Here is a 21,055-nt window from a genome sequence, read left to right on the forward strand (position 1 = left end):
CTGTTAGCGTAAAAAGAAGGAAAAAAGTAAGAACTGTCTTTAACTTTCCTCAGTACCCACGCCGCGGGGAGCCGTTGTGACAGGAGTTTGTCAGCCTCCCCCCTGCCCGCGCTGCCCTCACCCGGGAGCGGGGGGCGCTGCCTCCGTGGAGTGAAGCCCCCCGTCGTCCCGGGGGCTGTGTGGGGCTCAAACTTCCCCCGGGGCCCCCTGCCATGGGAGGAAAATTCAGCTGAAGTACCCGGGGGAGCCCCCGTCCCGCTCCGCCCCGCGCTGACGGGGCCCCTCCGACATCTTGTCCCTGAGGCGAGGCGGCGGGGCCGGGGCGGGCTGTGAGGGGGGAGCCGGGGGCAGGTGGGGCTGGCGAGGCGGGGCGGCTCCTGCGCCCCGAGCGGGGCTGTGAGGGGCAGTATGGGGCTGTGAGGGACCGTATGGGACCGTGAAGGACCGTATGGGGCCGTGAGGGGACCGGGAGCGAAGCGGAGCAGGTCCGGGAGCGGGGCGCTTGGGGCAGCCGCGGGGCGGTTCGTGACGGGAGCGGGCGGCGCGGTGCCCACGGCCGGACCTTTCTGCTCCTTCCCCTCTTTCCCTCCTGAGGGTGAGCGCCTGAAGAGAGAGAAACCGGGCTGAAATCGCGAGTATGGTGACGGGCTGCGTGTGGGGACCCCGCCGTTAATTACCGCACGGGTAATTAGCGCACGGGGGCAGCCGCTGGCTCTGACCGCAACCGCCCGCGGTGGGCGCCGAGCCGCAGCCCCCTGCTCTGTCAGGGTGTTTTGGGGTCTCTGCTGAGGTGTTTTGGGGGCTCTGCCTGAGGTGTTTTGGGGTCTCTGCCTCTGGATCCTGCCTGCGGTGGGTGCTGGAGGGGCTCTGGTGTCGCGAACTGCGGGCAGCTGCAGCCCATAGAGAGGAGAACCCACTCCTGGGGGTGTTTGGGGTGGGTTTGGGGCGTTTTTGGGACGTGGTGCTGTTGGGTTTCGCAGAGCCGGAGCCTTTTACCTCAGCAGGGATTTCTTTTGCTGCCTCTGGAGACGAGGGTGGTGCTGCTGCGGGTCTGCTGGGGGGAGGTGGGCATCTCCTGCTGCCCTGGTTAAAGCTCTGCTGGGATCTGAAAGCATAAAACTTCGGATAATTTTCATTGCTATTGTACTTTTCATTTGCTCTGAACTCCTTATTTATGCTGCTTGCATATGCTAAACGACAACAAATTCATGCCCATTTAGGGCTGACCCCAAATCACGGGTGTTGTCAGAACCCCACGGGAATGGGAAACCCCATAAAGAGCAGGCCAGGAGGTGCTGTATGGAGGCATTACTGCTCAAATATTTGTATGCATAATCGAGAGCTTCTGAATAGTTAAAAACAGCTGTAGCAGAGAGCCTGCAAAAGTCGGGGACAGTTTGTATGCTCGTGGTATTATGTTCCTGTTTCCCATTAACTAGCAGCTGTTGTTGTTTTTTTTGGGAGGATGGGAGTAAGAAAAAGGAAAAAAAAAAAAACCTTCAGACTCTGTATATGTGTGTGGGTACATTGTTGGAGGGAAAATATGTGATCCTGGCAGCTGAGTTTCTGCAACTCTCTGTAGGTTTGAGACTGCTCGCTGACAAACCACTGCTACGTGAGGCTCTGATCCCGCTGCGTTTGCTCGTTTTGTCCCACTGCTCCTGTGAGGCTGGGTGAGAGCTTCAGGGTGAGATCAGAGCTGTCAGGGCACGCTGCTCGCTCACGGCCAGGCTGGGCTGATGCTCACACCTGCCTCGTACGGCAGTCCTCTTCCCACATTAACTTTGTGGTTTGGTTTTGTGTGTGTGTGTGTGGTGCAGGAGGCAGACACACAGAAGTGCAAGCTGTCAGGACAAGAAGCTGTTGGGGGGAAAAATGAGGAAAAGGGCAGTTTCAGAGGGCAAGGACAAACGCTCAGTATGTTTTTCTGAGCCCATTGAGCAGGTGTTTGTGGATTACCAGCCGTGTTTCAGGCTGTGCTGAAGATGTTTCCCATGCTAGTGTGCCAGTGAAGTGTGTGACTTCTCAGCCGACCTGTAGCAGATGACCTCATTTTCATTATCATGCTCCTTGCTTATCATATTTGCTGTTTTGCTTTCCTGCCTTGATAAAAATCCCATTGAACTCTCCTTAAGTAAAGTTTTTTATACATCTGTGAGCATGGAGAGGGACAGTAAGAAAGTGGAAAATGTCACCTTCTGCGCGGCACCAAAGTTGGTTCCAGGATGCAGCATCTTAAGGCATGTTAAAGCAGGCCCCAATTCTTCCCATTTGTGTGGAGACTTGCCCCACTGTGCACAAAACCATTTGTCCTCGTTGTGTTAACTCTCTCCAGGACAGAGCTGTAGTTACAAGGTTTCATAATGTTCCTTTGTTAAACTTCCAGTTCCTTTAGCGATTCTTGTAAAACTTGGATCTTTCTTTCAGTGCAGTTTGGATTTATGGTAAATTCAATATTCTCACTGCAAAAGGTGTTTGGTACTCCTGCCCAGTCCAGTAGGACATTGGTTGTGTCCTGGGCATTACCTGCAGGTAGCTCTTTTTTACCCAGCCTCTGTGCAAAGCATCCAGGAGGGATGCTTGTGCTGATGACTTGTAGTTTGCGTTGCTTTCTTGATGCTGCTCAGCACTGTTTTTTTTGTTTGAGAGTATTTTTGGGACCAGAGGTTAAAAGCAACAGCTTTGTGGTATCTGCTTACATTGATGCAATAGAAGGAGAAAAATAAATCATCTTGAAGTGGTCTGAGCTACGTTTTTGCCTTCTGGCCCAAATATTGTTAATTATGGTTAAATTGGTGCTGATATCAGAGTCTCTTTGATTGCTCTATCTGGATGTTTATATGGCAGCAGGAAGTGAAGATGCTGTTATCTTCAGGAGGCTGCATAAGTACAGCTTTCTTCTTTGAAGAGTCCGTGGTCCTGGGCATCTGTGGTTGCTTTCCCTTCAGTCTGTGGGAGGTATTGCCTTCCTGCATCTGGGGACAAGCGAGAGATAGTGTTTCACTGATGCTGCACGTCCTGCTTTGAAATAGTACAGTGGAGTATGAATGGCTGCTGGAATTGAGGTTCTTTTCTTTAAACATCTAGGAACAGAAGGGCTAAGGTACCTGGGTGGCAGCTTTAGCTTCATTCGGTATGGGATCTCACAACAGGAGACCCAATGATGGGCCGTGACTTTATGGACCATTTAGAGCTTTGGTTGGTGGAAATATTTTACTTGTGATCAGTAAGAGCTCTAAAGACATTTTCAGTAATGTCCATGACATACCAATAACTCTATAAGCCTTTGGTGTGGATGTCTGATTTCCTTGCACAGCATATGGAAGTGGTCTCTGCCAGTTCCTACTGAGAAGTGGTTGAGCTACGAACTGCAAATTCTTCTTGCGCCTATAAAAGGGGAAAATGGACTGGCTTTCATTAAACCATAGATTTAATAATGGGAATGGCATATGTTTATGCCAAGTAAATTGTTCTAAAAGCTTTTTTTTTTTTCCCTCCGGTCAGAAACTTTCAAAAAACTAGGTAACTTTCATCATAGGCTTTTGGAAATAATCCCAGCCTGTATCTTCGTGAAATGGCAGGCTTAATAGGAGGCTGTAGCTAGTCTAATTCCGCTGGCCTTCATGGCTCACTTATTAGGAAATTGGCTAATGGCAGATGTACAGGGAAGGCTGGCCTGGTAACAGCTCTGCTGAGAGGCAAATTTTCCTCCGAAGTAGGGGTTGTGGAGCACTGCCTTTGAAATCTTGAGCTTTCCTCTTTAATTGATCAAAATGTAGCTTAAAATGTAGTCTGATTATAACCTGGGTGAATGGGGAGAAAAGTGGATGGGACTGACTCATTTTTCAGACCAGAAAGAGGACAGTCTGTGCTGAAGGAGCGGCTTGGCTCCAGCCCTGCTGAATTTCCAAGGGCTTTTCGTGTAAGAGAGCTCGCAGGGAGACAACACCACAGAAATACTGTGGCTGCCCCGCTCAGAGCTCTGCTGCCGCAGGTAGACAGCTATGCCCATCAAATTGCCTTTTCTTTAAGCCGTGGGCAAGGCTTAAAGCAGCATCAGGGTCCCTGTGTGATCCTGGTAGTCTCTGGCGAGGACTTAAGGGAGAGGAGGAATAGTTCTGGGTGGAGTCTGGGCACAGAGCAGCTTTCCTTTCCTCAGCCAAACCCCTTGGCTTTATTAGCAGCCACCAGTTCCCGTGTGCAGGTGCCCCTCTGCCCTGTGGTGGCTTTCTGGCACTTTGTCCGGGGTGAGACAGCGAGGATTTCTCACCTTCTGTGCAGGACGAGCAGGGAGTGCCCTGCTTCTTCTCCTGCTCCTCCACCACCAAGGCAATTTGCTTCCACACAGCTCCCGAGACCAGGTATCCTCCTGCAGCGCCGCGTGATGCAGTGCATGCTGCCCCAAACCGAAAAGCCAGGGGATTACATACGTTGGCACCAGCTCTCTTGGCAGCATTGACGGTCTCGAGGAAATTGTTCTCAAAATTATGTAAGGAATGAGCACGCCTTTGGAGGGACTCCCTGAATCTTAGTTCTCGCCACAACATTCTCCGTCGGACTCATTTTACTGATCATCCAGTTCTAGTTAACTGCAAAGGCAACCAAAGTCTGTGTGTTTTGCTCTGATATACCCTGTCAAACTGTTGTTTTTTTTTAAAGTATAAAATGCTTATATTTGGGCTTCAACAGAATTTGTGTGGCTAAAATATGAAAATCAAGAAGAACGAAGTACCTCAAATGAAAGAAAAGTATTTAAATATTAGTGTAAAGTTTGGTGAAGTCTTCACCAAACTGACGTTTGGATGCTTTTGTGTATGCTGTACTTCTTTTTTTCTTTTCTTGGGGGAAGAGATACTTGAGTATCTTTTGGGCATTTTGATAGTTTAGATTCCTAGTGCCTTTCAGATTACCAAACCCAGAAAGTGTTCAACAGTCAGCCTGGAGGAATAAGGCACTATGTAGTTCAAATGATGTAAAAAAAAAAAAGCTGCATTGATATTTAATTGATATGCTGAGCAGTGTTAACGGGTTTTATTCCCAAATGACATTCTGATTTTGTTGTTGCTTTCTGTTATAAAGATGTGGAGACCAAAGTAAAAGAAGTGCACCATAATGAAACCCTGATGATAATTATCATTCTCAGATAATTTTCTATATGTTTTTCAGGTCAGCTCTTCAAAACAAGATGTACTGGCAAATCATTCTGACCACGGCTGTGCTGTTGGGTAAGTTACCAGTGTTAAAAATAAGTTTGTTGGAAATGGTTTAGCATGAAAGGTACTCACCATTTCTGTTCGCAGTGGTCTTTCAAGTCATATTACTGCATTAGGATCTTATCACAACATGCAGCTAGTATATGCAAAGGTCCTGATCTATCATTGTGCAGAGCTGAAATGTGATGCTCTCGGGGCTGTGTTTTGTACATTATCCCAAAAAGCAGCTCAGTTGATCTGCAAGATCAGGATATATATCAATAGAATATATCTGGTGGGTCAAAATGTATTCAGATAAATGCCTCAATCAGAATTTGGGAAGATGAGAAACTCATAGGCAATTTGTTCTGTTACCCTAACAAGTCCAAAAGCAGTTGTGAAAACCCAGGTTTCACTGGAACCACAAAGTTTCTGCTCAGTTCAGTGTAGCCAAGGTGGCACTTCGAGATTGAGCTTTGTTTGGTTTTGGTAGCTGACATTTTCTTTCATGTGCACAATGCTGTTAAAGAGTGCTTAATTCACTGTAAATGTTGATGAATGTAATAAGCTGTTGCTCTAATTGGGAAATGTCCACAACAATGTTGGTGTATGCTCTTCAGGGACAGATGGTATTTTGCCTTTCATTGTTTTGATTGAAAAAAGAACTACTTAAAGACTTGATGATAATGTTCATGGAGAAAGCAGATACCACAATCCAATGAAGTTAGTTTCAAAATCTGCATCTTTTATCTTTATGAAGGATGAAGAAATCGTTAGGCAGTGCACATGCAGTGTCAAGTATTGTGTTGATGACAAATTCTTCTTTCAAATACCTTATGTAATCTAAAGATGTTGTGCACCTTTTCATTAGAAAACCTGAATGCTTCAGGGAGTTTTCATTAGGCTTCAGAGCTGTTGTGTGGCCTGCAATGACAGAAAATCAGTGCATCTATTGACTGGCCATCTCTGTGTCCAAATAAGCAAATACCCGTGGTTAGCATCTTTGTAGCTCTCTTAACCCAGGCACTTAAATACAGAGCCACTTGAGAGGCAGATCTGTGTGTGTTGGCCTCCCATGTGTCCATGGCACAGAGAAACAGTTCCGTCTGGAGCAGGGAAGTGTTCTCAATGCATGCTGTGATAGCAGGCATTTAAAAGCTAGAGCAAGCCTATGCCAAACATTCTGTGTTGTAATTCATTATGGCTCTTTTATTTTTAAACACGTCTGCGGAAATGGCAAGTAGCTGCATACATTTTGATTTACGGGATCTAATTAATCCTGTGGTGTTGATAGTGTGATAAGAGAGGGGAGAGTATGTTTTTTAGGAGAAAGGTGACTTGGCAGGAATCTCTTCGCACCCCTCAATTGACTCCGTGAATTGGGCAGTATATTGGTTAACTGTCCTGCTTCGTAGGCAGTCACGTCACTTACTCATTTGTTCTTTTTTTTAATCATGTATTTTGGACTAATAGTCTGTTCAGTCAACTGAATCCTCCATATGGTGCCAGGGAGCCTAATGAAGCTGATATTTACAGAGGCACAAACTCTTTTAAACAAGACAGGAGAAAAGAGCAGAACCCCTCAGGAGCCTGGCATTACAAAATCTGTGTAAAGACAAAACGAAGCACTTCAACGCTCTGCGTAGTGATGTGGTGTCTGCTTTTAATGCCGTGTGCATCTACTTTTAAAAAGCTTTCATTTTTTATTTTTACATTATTAACCTATGCACTATTAATCAAACAGTCCTAGAGATTTTTTTTACTATTATTTTAGATGTTGCAAGGCATAGAGTATGGATTAATTTCTATCTAATGAGTGGTTTAAAATATTTATGCCCTAACTGAGCAAAAAGCTAAAAGCAAAGAAGCGCACAAATCACACTCATGCCTTTCTGTAACTGGAGCTTTAATCTTTGGCATTCATTCAGTGTTTTACAGTAAGCTATTTCCAAAAGCGATCCGTTCATCACTCTCAGAATCATTGTTAGTGCAATTCAAGCCATGGCTTACTAACAAGAGCTATGACTGTGGTCGGAGCACTTTTATTTTGAAGAATCTAAGTCTGATGGAAAGATCATTGATTCTGTGACTATTTTTTTCCTACATCTCATTTCCCAGATAATGCTCTGGCGTTGCATAGTTGCGTCCAGTCATATATTCTGGTAATGCTGTTCCGTGAAATTTAACAGTTACAGTGTGACTGTGTTATATTTACAATGGGATTATTTTTTGCTGCAGTAATGGCACCATGTTATTAAGAGCTGGACTGCAAATGTCCCAGCAGAGTGTGTTAATTTAGAATTAGGATTTGGTGTATTTTAAATGAATAGAAGCCAGTTTACCCCAAAGTGATGCTTCCCCTACAGTCTTGATCTTGACCTATTTGAAGAGGTTGAGAAAACAAAATGTTTGTTGTAGTGACTCTGGGAGAGGAAGCTGGCACTTGGCGGTTGTGACACCAGTTCAGAGGGTGTGATTTTCAATATTTTTGTTTCCAGCTCAGAGGAGATAAGCCCCTGGAAATGATTTGATTTTTTTTTTTTTTTTTCTGTAATGAAAGTGTTTCTGTGTAACATCGGCCACTCCTTTCATTGTCAAGCGATAAAAACTTTTACCTTTATTTTTGGTATCTTTTCCTTTGTCTTTTTATTTGCAGACTTCATTCACGTGGCCGTTGCCCATTGTATGGTCCATCAAATTCTTCCCAGGAACTTTACGTTACCCTGTATGTTGCTGAATGAGACAGTTTTGAGTCCTTTCTCTGCTGGAGTTGTAGAGAGCTGGTCTGGTTTGATGAGAGAGCATGGAGCTGCTGAAACCAACCCTCCCTTGCTAATGAATGAAGAAAGTTTTCTGTGTTGCCTTTGGAGTGATAACAACATTGATTGTTCTTTGTACAGAGCAAGCATGCAGCCAAGGATGTTTATTCCTTCAGAAATCAGCATCTCTGTTTCTCAGGAAAGAGGTAGGTTTTTCAGTCAAAGGCATGGTAAGTTACTTGTTCTCCCAAAAAAAGTTTTTGTTTTTGTTTTTTTTTTAGTAGGTTTTTGTTGTTTGTTTTAATGGGTATTATTTTTTATCCAGAGCAGACAATGTAGTATAATATATTGGAAGTCTGCAGTGGAAGGCAAAAGAAAGTGGTAATAGCACGTATTTCATTCAGCATTTCTGTAGAAAGACAGACAACCATTTTTTTCCCTTTGAATATGTAGCACTGCTTATGAGGATGCCCATGGAACGTCCTCAATGGGACATTTTGCAAGCCCAAATCTTCACAGGTGTTTAGATGTTTTGGAAAAGAGTTTGAATTTTTTTTGTGTGGATGTGGGCTTTAAACTCCTGAAGGAGTTTAAAACCTTCTTCCCTGACTGGATTGCTATGCCTTTAGTAAATATCTGTGCTTGGATTTGATGGAATTACTTTTCCTCGACTGTCTTTCTCCCTCTGTAAACCACACTATGCGAGCAACATAGGGACCTGTTTGTCTGCTGACTTAGGCAGAGTAGAATTCTGTTTTACAAGTGTTGTCCCATGGGAGAAAAAATCTCTTTTAAAGACTGCCACATGAAATGTGCTGCAGTTGTGTATGCCACACGACTGCATGTGTGAACAGAGTGTATGCAGTGCAGCCACACAGAGGCTGTACGTGTTAGCAGCAAAATCTTCAAGCAGCAGCAGCTTCATTTCTTACTTTGCCTTGTTGCCTTGTCCCTATAGCTCTGTAAAATATATTCCTTCTCTAATTAGAATGCAGCAGGCTGTTACCATACAAGAGGTTAACCTTTTCTGTGTTTAAGGCTGTATACTGGTCCCCAGTTCAAAAAGGATTGTTTATACACATTTGCGTATGTGGGGTCCAGCCTTGCCTTCATGAGTATCTGTTACTTGTCTCTTTTTTAGGGAATAGTACTCTGGCTCTTCCGTTTGTTTTTGCTTTTAATATAGTTGAGAAATGTTTTCTCTCTTCCTTTTGTTTAGATTCAAATTGGAACATTGAATGTTGGATTAAAGGCAAGCTGGATCTGTTAGTTTGTAGCCTCCGGTTTTTGAAGCTACACTTGAGACCTGATTTGAAGGTTAATCTTTTATACGCTGTGTAAGTACAGACTTAAATTTCTCACTGTTGGCATTAGAAATCCGAAAGCATTTTCAAAAACATCAGCATTAGTCTCCCAGGCTTGCAGCACATTAGTAGCATTAGCTTTACAAGCTGATGATGCGGTTTATACCTTGCCTTATCTCAAAGTAATCAAGGGCAGTACAGAGGAAAGCCTGTGGTTCTATTTTTGAATGAGAAACGATAAGCTTGGAGGGCCCCTCTCCTCTGTTCTTACCATGCTTCTTGAAATGCTTTAATGAAATCCCTACTGACTTGCTAAAATACCTTTGCTGTTACACTTAATTCTAAAGCTGTGATCTTGGTTCTGCATTTTTGATGGTTTTGACCATAATGTTCTCTCAGAGTAATTATGTGACTTGGCATTGTATTAAATGTTGCTGTGATCACACTGGTGCTGCTGAGCGGCACCCACCTGCATAGTTGTCACTGGCATAAATACTCCCTGTAAAGGTAGTACGTGGTAATCATCCCGACTGGGGGGTGGGCACATCTTTGGTACAGAACCCATCTGTTTTGGTTTTAAACCAATCTATTTGATAACACTTCCAAAACCACGCTGTTTCTCCTGTATTATTGGTAGGCTGGAAGGAATAGTGTGAACATGCAGACTGAATTTCTTCAGGAAACAAGCTAAGTATAAAGAGTTGGCCATGCTGAATTTACAGGTGACAACTTCTGTTTAAAATACAGAACTGGATGACAGGTATCACTTACCACAAATTATATCTGTCGTCAGTGTAGGAAGCAACACTATTAATTGATAATAAGTGTGGTTGTTTAGTTGGCACCATGCGTTGAAGCTGAAACCAGATTTTGAGTGGGTTCCCACTCTGAGTGTTCCTCACTTTGCTTTGTGGCGTACCGCTACGTGTGTGTTTGTGGGAGAAGTAGATCTGCCTCTGTTCCATTCAGTCTCAGCTGCAGTAGGAAAATCTCAGCCAGTAATCCTAGCGTAGTAATCTGTATATTGATTTTTTTGGGGTATGCCTGACATCCGTGGAACAGCAGATTCAGGTCCCAGCTGGTATGAAAAGGTTCTTTGTATTTTGAAGGGAATTCAGTAAGTATCGTGCGATTTATGAGAGGAGGCCCTAAAGGCTCCCTAGAGTTCTTGTGGCATTTCTATATTTGATTACTTTTAGCTGAAAAGGCAAGATGCAGTGCAGTCCCTGACACTGCAGAACAAGTTTCACTACCCAAACTTAACATTAATGTTTTTCTTTTAGGGTTCCTGTGTTCTGGGGGAACAGCTAGCAAAGCATTTCAGATTGTACGAAGGTGACAGCTTCCCCTCTTGGCTTGCTGATACCTTAACGTTTTATTCGCATGAGCCAAAATACCTTGAAAACATTCCCAGATTTAAAAATATGCATTCCTGGCATGTGTTACTCCCTGGGAGTCTGGAGCTTAGGCCAGAATTCTCACATATAAGACAAGCAATGTATGAAAATAATGACCTAGAAGAAGCAACATCACAAAGTTTGAGTCCTCAGCAATTTTGAGTTTTTCAGGATTAAAGATGTATCTTTTTTATTCTACACATCCACAGTTTGCCTGCTTGTAATAATACCAAGTTACTTTGAATAGGAAATGTTTTGTTCTGTCCAAAACAGTGCTGCGATAGCCTGTTACCTCCCCCAGCAGTGTGTCTTTGGGAGGAGAAAGATTATTCTGAAACATAATTAGACAAATTAGGTTAATTGTCTCCCAAAAGTGAATGATCTTTCCAGTTGTATGTATTCTAGGAATGCTGCAAACCTTGATGGTAATTACATTAACTGAAATCACTTAGCCTTAGGGATCCTTTTGCAGTGGCACAGATGAATGCTCCCGGTTGAATTTTGAGCGCTGCCTACAATTTGCCCTTTCGGTGGATGGTGATGCATCGGGTGTGCTCGTGTTTCTGCCCTGTTCGCAGTACCTGTGGGGCACTGCTTGACTTCTGGGCCTAGGCTTCTGGGTTCTGAGGGATAAATCACACGATTTACCTCAAGACTGGTGCCTTGGTTGAGCACATCATTTATACGTGGAGTGTTCTTTAGCTGGAGAATACGAACCTTTCCTTGGAGACTTGGCATCTCGTGAGCTAGGCAGCCATCAGGTGTTCTGTGATGGTAAGGGGCAGCTTGTTCAAAGTGTTGACCTAGAGCTGCTATATTTCACATGAATTTATATATACTTATTGAAAATCCTTAGAACACCAGACAGCCTTGCTCTATCAGTTCATCCATAAAGATTGCACTTGCACAAGCACGGTATAGAGAAATACCAAAAGCAGTGTTACAGTGGTGATCTCACTTCTCACAGGCCTCAACATCGCTACCCAAATGTGCTGTTGTACCTTTCTTGAAAATAGAAGACTTGTATTTCTTGTATCTCTTCTAAAACAATTCTGACCCTTTGTTTTCAGTCAGATGTTCCAGTTGCAAGAAATAATTTGAACTTCTGGAGAGATATTTAGCAGCTTGTCATTTTCATTTCGTTCAAGTCTAAAAATTCAGTACAGGGCCACACAGTAATTTAGCAAAAATATCAACACTTTCTGAAGTATGTGTGAAAGCATCTGGGAGGCCTTCACTTAATGTGTTGACTAAAAGAACTGTCCCTGCACAACTGAAAATGATGCTTAGAGTAAAAAAGAAAAGCAGGTGTTGGACATATGCCCGTGTTAATAACATCTGTGGCTCAGGCCAAGCATTATTATGTTTTTTTCTCCTGTTGTGTCTTGTGCTTTAGCCACTTGTTTCCATCTTAGTCACATCACCTTTGCACATTTTCCTTCCCTTCTCTGTAAACTATTGAAAGCTTAACTTCAGTTCATTAGTTTTCTCTTGAATGTCAGAGGTGGGCTCTTAGAATCCGTTCACAAAAGTCTGTGTGTTTAGTACCTGTCTGTTTTTTTGTTCATCCCTCAGCGCCAAGACGAATCTCTGATTCCCCCAGCCAGCACTGTAAAACTGAATGAGGACAGCAATATGCACTTGTGTATTTGCTAAGCCCTCTATCTTTCCTCCCCCCCTCCCCAACAAGTTGGATGTGGCTACCGTTGTGAGATGTGAAGTGCTTCCTGAACCAGGATTTATAGCTCAGCGTGCTGCAAGTTTCATAGGAAACTCCATTTTTAACAGCCTGTTGCTTTGTTTTAAGTTTATCCAGAGTTCTTCCTCTCACCCCACTGAATGAAGACACTGACCTCTCCTGAACTTCTGAGGGCTGTATAAGCATGAACTCCCCTACAGTCAGTATTTGTAGTTTGGGAACAATGGTTATTCTGTGACTGGATCCATCTGCAGCCAAACTGGGGATGACAGGCAGCTCGTGCAATCCCTGGCTGTGGCTGTTCTCCAAAATACTTTGGCTTTCTGTTGTTTTGCTTGTAGTCGAGACTCATGTGTTTAGCCCTGGCTTAGCAATTTGGAATGAGGTGATGTGGGGGCCCCTCAGAAAGCTGTCATCCACTGATCTTATCCCAAACTCGGTATTGTGAGATGGTCCCTGTGTCTTGCCAGTTCTCCCAAATGCAGAGATCATTATCTTCTTTCTCAGTGTCTGGCTATCTTCCCTTGGGAGTGTGTCTGGTAATGTGGCTTAGGCTTTTCCTTTGCTTTGTGTAGCTGCCTGGGGAGGCAGCGAGGTGTCAGAGAAGCCTACAGTGCAGACAGTGCAGAAGTGAGATCTTGGTAGTTTCCTGACACAAGGGGATGGAAGACCTGCCTGGTATGGAGCCATTGGCTTTTCTTCTGGTTGTGCCTGCTTTATACAGTAAATAGATGAAAAAATTTGTTTCTAGAAAACTTCAGCACAAAATTAATGATTCTGGAGAACACAGATGTCTTTTTTTTTTTCCTGAGTAATGTAAGTTGTTGAAATTTAGTACTAAATACATTCTGAATGATGGAGTTCTTTAGCCTGTTGTTACTTCAAATACTGTTTTCACTGGGATAAGAGTTTTTGGCTATTGTATTACTTATAATGTTTAATGGTAGCAGAAGCTAGAAGGAACATTACATTTGTTTAGATTTTATTTTGGTGCCCCACAAGTAGGATTTCAAAAGAAAACTCTGTGGGAGTGGCAGAGAACTGCATTTAGTCCAGGGTAGGGTAACTAAATTTGTGTACTCAAGGAGCATTTAGTAATGGTTGCCATCAGGATTTGGAAAGTAGTCTGACAGAACTACAGGTCTCATCTAGTGTGGTAATGTGTTTGTTTTAAGGTCAGTCCTTAGGAATACTTTTCATTAAATCATCGTAACTACTTTAAACCATTTAAAAAGGGAGAAGCAGCAAATACAATTAGTTACAATTACTGTCTTTTTAACTTTTCTCATTACAGTTTTTTGTAAATAAACCTTACCCAGAGGACAAACCTCCTCTATTGAAATAGCATTGAGAAAACAAACAAACAAACTTTTTGTTTTGTTTTGTTTTGTTTTTGTTTTACCTTCTAGATCGGATCTGCCACTGGGAGATGTATCTACGAGCTCTCTGAAGGGGGCTGCCGTGGCTGCTCAGTGTGGCTGCAGTGAGTACGGCAAGTGTGAATGCTGCATGCCATCTCCGAGACTCAACAACACTTACATCATGTGGCTGAAGATTGTGACTGGGGTAACACCTCTTTGGTCACCTTTGATGGCAGTCAAGCCCATAGATATCAGTAAGTATTACATACATTTTAAACGTTTATTTAGTAGGGAGCAGGATGTCTTTGTGGAGAAGGAGTGCACAGGCAGAACAGGAAAAGACTTGCTGGTGCTGTCTCAATTGTTCAGGATGGTGCCCTACACATTTCTTAGCTGTCTAACTCACGTTGAAGCTCTAGTACAAAACCACAGTCAGTAAAGACAACCTTTAACATACTTGAGATTTTATTTCTAATTGGGGCCTCTTTGTGCCTGAGTTTGGGGCAGTGGTGGAGGTTAACTTTCTGCGTTGCTGAGGACTTAAATTAAAAAGTGAGGAAGAAAAAAACCTGTACTTGATGTTACTTTGCAGTTAAGAATCTCTCTTCTCTCCAGCAGCTCTGCTGTTCTTATGCTTTCTTCCTTACACATACAATTCCAGCATTTTCAAAGTTGAAAAATATCCTCTAATATTTAACCAAATGAAAACCCTACTGGCATAATGAATTTGATATCTGTTCCTCTCCAGTATGCACAGTTATTACAGACCTTGGCAAATTTTAAAAAGGTAGGGACTGTCAGCTGAGGGGGGAAAATAGAATTTTTGTAAACTTATTTCTGACTGATGTGCTTTGCAGACAGAACAAGTTAAAAGTCTCTGGGTGAGATAGTTTTGAAGATGAGAGGTTGCATGTGTGTCGTGTTGCTTTTAAGTAATGCCACAGGAAAAAAATAAAAATTCAGAGTCGAGCCTGCCAGTGTTTAAAAATGATATTATTAAATTGTTCTGCTTAACGGAATATATTTGAAAAATGCATAATATTAGTATGTGCTCTGCCAAGATTTAGCTGAGTTAAGAATTAGTTGGAAAGTAAAAATTATTTGGAAAATAAGACGCACAGAAGTATGATGTAAAAGTTATAATTTTTTTTGTTTTAAAAGCTGTGAGCCTCCACCCACATCAGTAATTTCTGCTGGTCTTGAGTAAGTTAATTGCATTGAGATGGTATAGAGGATTTGGATTAGTAATAAAAAATAAGTTCTGATTTCATATACTGTGTTTATGCTGAAAATAATAGCAGTTGCTCAGTAAGCTGAGAGAGTTTCCAGTAATACCACCTGCATGAGGTGACTTGAGCAAAGAAATCAAAGAATGGCCACTTCATATCTAGTCCAGCATTGCTAGGTGCAGGCTCCTACTCCAGTGAGCCCCAGGGCAGCTGTAGGAGTACACTTCCCAGTAATATTACATGACATTGCTCTGTCACACGTTATCTGCAGAGCAACTCTTGAAAACTGAACTTAAAGAAAAGGCATGAAAGACAATCCAGAATTGGTAGGTCATTACAGCCAGCAGTCACAGGCAGTGAGGTTAGCTGTAAACTTGTCAATTAATTTGTCTGCAGTAAAGCCTGAACCTCCTCTGAACCTGCACCTAGAAATGACAGAGAAAGGTGAAGTGAGGATCTGCTGGTCTGACCCCGTGCTGATGCCGTATCCCCTCCAGTACGAAGTGAACATCTCTGGAAACGCAGGTCCAAATAGTTGGCAGGTGAGTCAGCTCAGCTGTGTCCCTCTGTTTTTCCCTTTCTTTTCCCTAAATCGTTACATAATAGTAATGGCTCCTGATAATCCACTAGGTGGTTCGAGTTGCTTTAAACACCTCACTGGCCATTGACAATTTGCTGCTTGATTCCTCCAATTTCGCTCAAGTGCGGTGCAAGAATCATTATGGTCCAGGGTTCTGGAGTGACTGGAGCACACCGTATAATCTGAAACTGGGAGGTAGGTCATGTGCAGTCATCCTGAGTAGTAAGTAGGCTTTCAGAATACAATAGATTTTCCAGTTTGTTTTGTGAAATCTCTATGTGTGAGCATGTGTCCAGGGAGATGCACTACATTATGTGCATGATTTGGGCTGAAAATCCCTCTGGAAACTGTTTAACCTGCTGCTTCGCTTCTGATATAAATTTACCTGAGCTCCTACTCTTTGCTTTGCATAACATTTGCATGAAATGATTAATGCATGGAGACTGCACAGTCAGCTTCATGACACCTCCATATGTGCCCTGTTACTTGCTCACCAGGCACCTGTTCAGACCCAGCAGCTCTTTTTCTAAGGGCTTTTCTAAGGGCTTTTCCATTTCAAAAGACAGCAGTGTTTAAATTCTACTCGATTTTAAAAAACAAAACAAACAAAAAAAACCACACAATTTTTCTCTTAATGCTTTCTCTAACTTTTAGTTTAGTACGAGGCTCTGTAGCTGAAGTAAAAGTGCAGAATACAGATTAAGGTTTGTAGATTTAATGTAATCCATTTTGGTACCTAGATGTACACCTGGTAGCTGTAGGCAAAATAGTGTTCTCTCTCATGTGCACATACACTCTTATTTTCAGAAGAGGTTTCTGAGTGTGTTGAGAAACAAATATGTATGTAAAAGAGGTAGATACCGTTAGATTTCTTTATTTTTTGTAATCCTGTTTGGGATATGCAATTGTATGAAACTACATCTCATCAGCAAAATAACCCCATTGTGATAAGCCTGATGCAGCCTAGAGAGAGTAATTTCTTCACTGCAGGAGGCTCAAATTGACATATTTTCCCAATGGCCAATGTTGGGATGAGCCAGAGGAAGACCAGTGGAGTGTGCAGCACAACTGGTAGTTGTTAACAGGAATGCTGCCTTGAATTCAGGTGTGCACGTGACTGCCAGAAGAGCATATGCTGAAATCAAGCGGTTCCATGTTTGTACAGCTGACTAGTTTCATGTTCTGTTTTGTATTTAATAAGAAAGTCTCTGACAGTGACAGTATTTTAGGTCTTCTCAGCTGTCTAAGAGGGTCTGTGTTTTGGAAAAGTTCTGAAAATATCTGAGGTGGTTCCTGAACTACAAAAAGCAAACTTGGCCAATTAAGGAGTTTGATGCTGGCTTTGGGTCTCTGACAAGCTGTTCATTTTCAGCCAGTGTATAACACATGCAGATTCCCAAAGTATTTGACTGTTGGAGGCTGAACTTATACATGTGTATGTGCTTTGCAAAATCAGTGTCTTTATGCCTAGGTGAATTGCTTATTGAATCACTGCTACCATTTGGTATCAACTACGTTGTTCAGATTGTAAAGCAATTTTTTAGAGTTTAATCTCCTGCTGACTTTAATAGGAGCAGGATTACTAACTATTGGAAAGCTTGATTTTTCTGTGCTTCTGAATAGCAAATCTCTCAAAGCCTATGTTCCAGTATTACAGAAATGGTTCAGCTAGCATACGCCTTCGACATCCTTTCAGGGTTCTGATAGGTGGATTTTTTTTTTTTCAAACCTACACACTGCTCTTCACTCAATTGGATCTTCTCTCACTTCTACCTCAGGACAGTTTTACAATTTTAAAATCTGTGGTGTATGCACTGTTGAGTTGTGCTACAGAAGCTAACTTTTTCTATGTACCAAGTACTTTTTGCAGCATTCAAATAAGATGATTTTTCAAAAGTGGATAAGCACACTCATTTGGTTGGACCTGATGCCTTAAAAAAAAAAAAGTGGGCTGAGTATGAAGTAGCAGTGTTGATCTAGTTTCCCAAGATTTAATTTACAGGAGCCCATATGACTCTCTGTTTCACTTATGCTGCTGTGCATTGTTTTTCACTCTACTCCCTAGTGATTTTCTACTCACTTAATTCCTGTTTGCCTAGCGATATTAAAGATTATTTTTATCAGAATTTACAGACATCAGTTATAGAAGGAGACAGTCAACGGCCTATTTCTGCTCCTCTGCCCTGTAATGATTAATAATTATTAAGCTGGAAGAAGTAGGTGATTTAGAAATACAACTGGATAATACAATTTTCTATTGACATATATGTTTTGTTGTTGTTCTGATTCTAATCTCAATGGACTTTTTTCCTTCCTTGTAGCTGAAGTCTTGTACTTCCCTTCTAAGATACTGACCAGTGTTGGTTCTAATGTTTCATTTCATTGCATCTATAAAAACAAAACCAAGAACGTATTGTCAAGGAAGATTGTTTGGTGGCTGAACTTAGCAGAAGAAATCCCAGAAAGTCAGTATACGCTTGTGAATGATCGCGTAAGCAAAGTTACTCTTTTCAACTTGAAAGCAACAAAACCTAGAGGAAATTTCTTCTATAACGCATTGTACTGTTGTCATCAAAATAGGGAATGTCATCATAGATACGCTGAATTATATGTAGTAGGTAAGATTCCAGATGATTTTAAATTATAATTTTGGTGCATTTTAATAGTAAGGTTAGAATATTTCAGTCTTAAACTCTACCGAGCTTTTATCAAGTAGTTATGACTTGTAATGCATGTTTTCTGTATAAAGAAGTATATCTTTATTAATAAACATTTAATGTGTTTTTAATTAGATGTGAATATCAATATCAAATGTGAAACTGATGGGTACTTAACTAAAATGACTTGCAGATGGTCCACAAACCCAAACACTTTGCTCGTGGGGAGTTCCTTGCAGTTAAGATACTACAGGTGTGTATAGCTTTAAATGCACTCTTTGTTTGGAAAGTGCTACCCTGGAAATACTTTAACAGCAAAGAATTCTGAGTAGTTATAATTATGAAATGTGCACAATTTCCGTAAGCTGGATTTTTCCTCAGCTGGGACTCCAGAGGCATTATTTTTCCAGAGCTTTATTTTATTTTATTTTTTTGTCTTTTGGACACACAAGAAAACTGGAGTGGGTTGCAGAAAAAAAAAAAAAGCTTAAAAAAGACAAAATTGATTATTAAATCAGTGATATAATCATCTTCATTCATTCAATTAGTGCCTGTGAAAGTATTGCTTTACCATGAAATAAAAAGAATCCCTTTGAGTTACTAATACATTGAGTTTGAGAGTTTTCCTAAAATCATGCTAGTATTTATACAAACAAGACAGACAGACAGCCCGTCCTGAGGAATAATCTTTTGTTGTACTGGACTCTTTGCTGGACTAGTTATGCAAAAGTTTTGCCAGAATAAGCTTAAACCAGCCCTCAGAGCCTAATCCTTTGGAAAGCTGAGCTGTCTTTGCTAATGAAGGTGGGTTTAATTTTTTGAAATATTATCGTACCAAGATGAATATTTCTCAGGATTTTGTGGACTAAAGCAATAACTGAAATGGTTGAGATTTCATGTGGAGACTTTTAGGGCAGGATTAGTGACTAACTGACTAGTAAGGTGGGTTTTGTTTTGACTGTCTTCACAAATATGAATGTAATGAGTGCACTGCTGGGCAGGGAGCCTGAAATAAACACAGTGCTGCTCTTGCCATGGTTTTTATTCCCACTTCTTCATTGTTCAGGTTCAGATAAAAAAGGTGGCTTGGTGTTTTTTGAATGCTACATGATAACCTGTCCGTTTGCTGCAGTGTTCATGCCTGATGAAACACTGAACAGTAACTGAACTGAAAATTCTTGCCAAATGATAGTATTTAATATGATTTTTCCTTCCGTCTGTTGGGTTGCTTTGTTTTGGTTGTTTGGGTTTTTTCTGAGTTGTGTTTGTGTCTGGTTCTGCTTTGTTAATGCTAAGGTCTGAAAGATCAAATAAATAAATAACTAAAGTTCATGGGGAATCCACATGAATGTAGTGACTACCAAAAAGTTTCAGGATAGGACTTACAAAGGTTTATAGCTATGAAAAAAGCATCACCATTTGCATAGCATTCTCTTGCATATTGTGGACAAAAATACAAAATGAACATTTACTAGCCTGAAACCTGCTAAAACAGTCATTAAAAAAAATAAAATTGTCCAAGCTTGATCATAGGAGACAAGGACAAATATACTGGAGTTGCGAGTGGTTGGTTAGATATAGACAAGTCCTCGGGATAAAGGTTAGAAATTAAATGCTTTGCGTTGACATCAGACACATCATATTTTCCAAGAGCATGCAGCTATTCTTCTTACTGATGTGATTACATTTTACAGATGAAATCCCATGCTCTGCAATAATGTGGTGTGCTAGCTTTGCATGTTGGTGTTTTGTTTTCATTGGCTTGTTACTACGTCTTCCTCTACAGTCGGTGCTGCCAACACTAACAGCACAGAAATGATCATCCTAGAAAAACAGAATGCTAAACGAAACCTTCAAAGCACCAGACAACTGTTTAATCAGTATTAGCTATGTTGACAGGAAGAGGAAGGATTCAGCTAAGTCTTAACTTTTGTGGTCCGGCTGAATAGCTAATACCCGATCTGGCCACTCTCACCATGAGTCTGAGCTTGCCCAAGCTTAGGAGAAATTTGGAAACTTGCCTTCCCAGCTCAGATAAAGTGTCACTGCCATTTTGTGCAGAGCCTGTGTCTCCTCTTCTGTGGCCAGTTGTGATACTGACCACATGTGGGATTTTAAAACCACCCTCTGGTATTGATACTCCTTTGGGATTTCAGTCTTCTGGAGACTTCCCTGTGAGGATCTTTTTGGGCAACTTTGCCCTGGTCATCAGGTGGTGTTTGGAAAGGCACTATGCCCAGCTGGAGGTCTGCCTTGTTAAGAAAAAACACTCCAGTAAAATGATTCATGAGTATTAGAGATGCCTGTACCTTTCTTTTTGTACCTCTTCACGTTGTTAGTCTGTTATCAAAAGATTTTGCACTGGGGAATGGCTTCCACATCCTGCTGTTTTTTTCAGGTGAAGAGCCAGAGCTTTTAAGTCTGCATTCAGTGCAGACTTAGTTTGGATGGATCTTGAACTTATCATTGAAAAAAAAAGCAATGCACGTTTCCAGTGACACCATCTGTATTAATTGCCTTCTGAGTTCTATTGTACTGATGCCATGAGCAGCCTGTTGTTGCAGTGTATTAACTTAAAGTTTTTTTTCCCCTCTTTTTAAGGAGCAAAATTTATTGTCCTAACTTTCCAAGTATCCCTCCAGAATCAGAGGTGAAAGAATGCCATTTACAGAGGAATCATTCTTATGAGTGCATATTTCAGCCTATTTTTCTTTTATCTGGATATACCCTGTGGATAGAATTTAAGCACTCGCTAGGAACACTTGAGTCCTCACCAACTTGTGTCGTTCCAGCAGATGTGGGTAGGTCAAGATTTCTGCACGTCTTTCTTTGCTTGTGACCTTGGATTTCATACCTTATATGGTATAGATAAAGTAC

The 21,055-nt window shown here is 41.8% G+C and overlaps 1 protein-coding gene across 1 annotated transcript in view; it reads left to right on the forward strand.

The window, feature by feature from the left end:
- Positions 1–447: 447 nt before the first annotated feature.
- The window catches only part of LEPR (leptin receptor), a 34,547-nt gene continuing 13,939 nt past the window's right edge, over positions 448–21,055 (forward strand). Inside the window, exons 1-10 of the mRNA XM_082766312.1 lie at positions 448–485; positions 5,167–5,225; positions 7,849–8,157; positions 9,171–9,288; positions 13,761–13,966; positions 15,338–15,483; positions 15,572–15,716; positions 17,843–18,139; positions 18,314–18,431; positions 20,780–20,979. Coding sequence (XP_082622438.1) covers positions 5,186–5,225; positions 7,849–8,157; positions 9,171–9,288; positions 13,761–13,966; positions 15,338–15,483; positions 15,572–15,716; positions 17,843–18,139; positions 18,314–18,431; positions 20,780–20,979 — 1,579 coding nt within the window. The 5' untranslated portion in view covers positions 448–485; positions 5,167–5,185. The remainder of the gene's footprint in view (positions 486–5,166; positions 5,226–7,848; positions 8,158–9,170; positions 9,289–13,760; positions 13,967–15,337; positions 15,484–15,571; positions 15,717–17,842; positions 18,140–18,313; positions 18,432–20,779; positions 20,980–21,055) is intronic.

This window comes from Aythya marila, assembly GCF_965140915.1.
Source record: "Aythya marila genome assembly, chromosome: 8".
Classification (NCBI taxonomy): Eukaryota; Metazoa; Chordata; class Aves; order Anseriformes; family Anatidae; genus Aythya; species Aythya marila.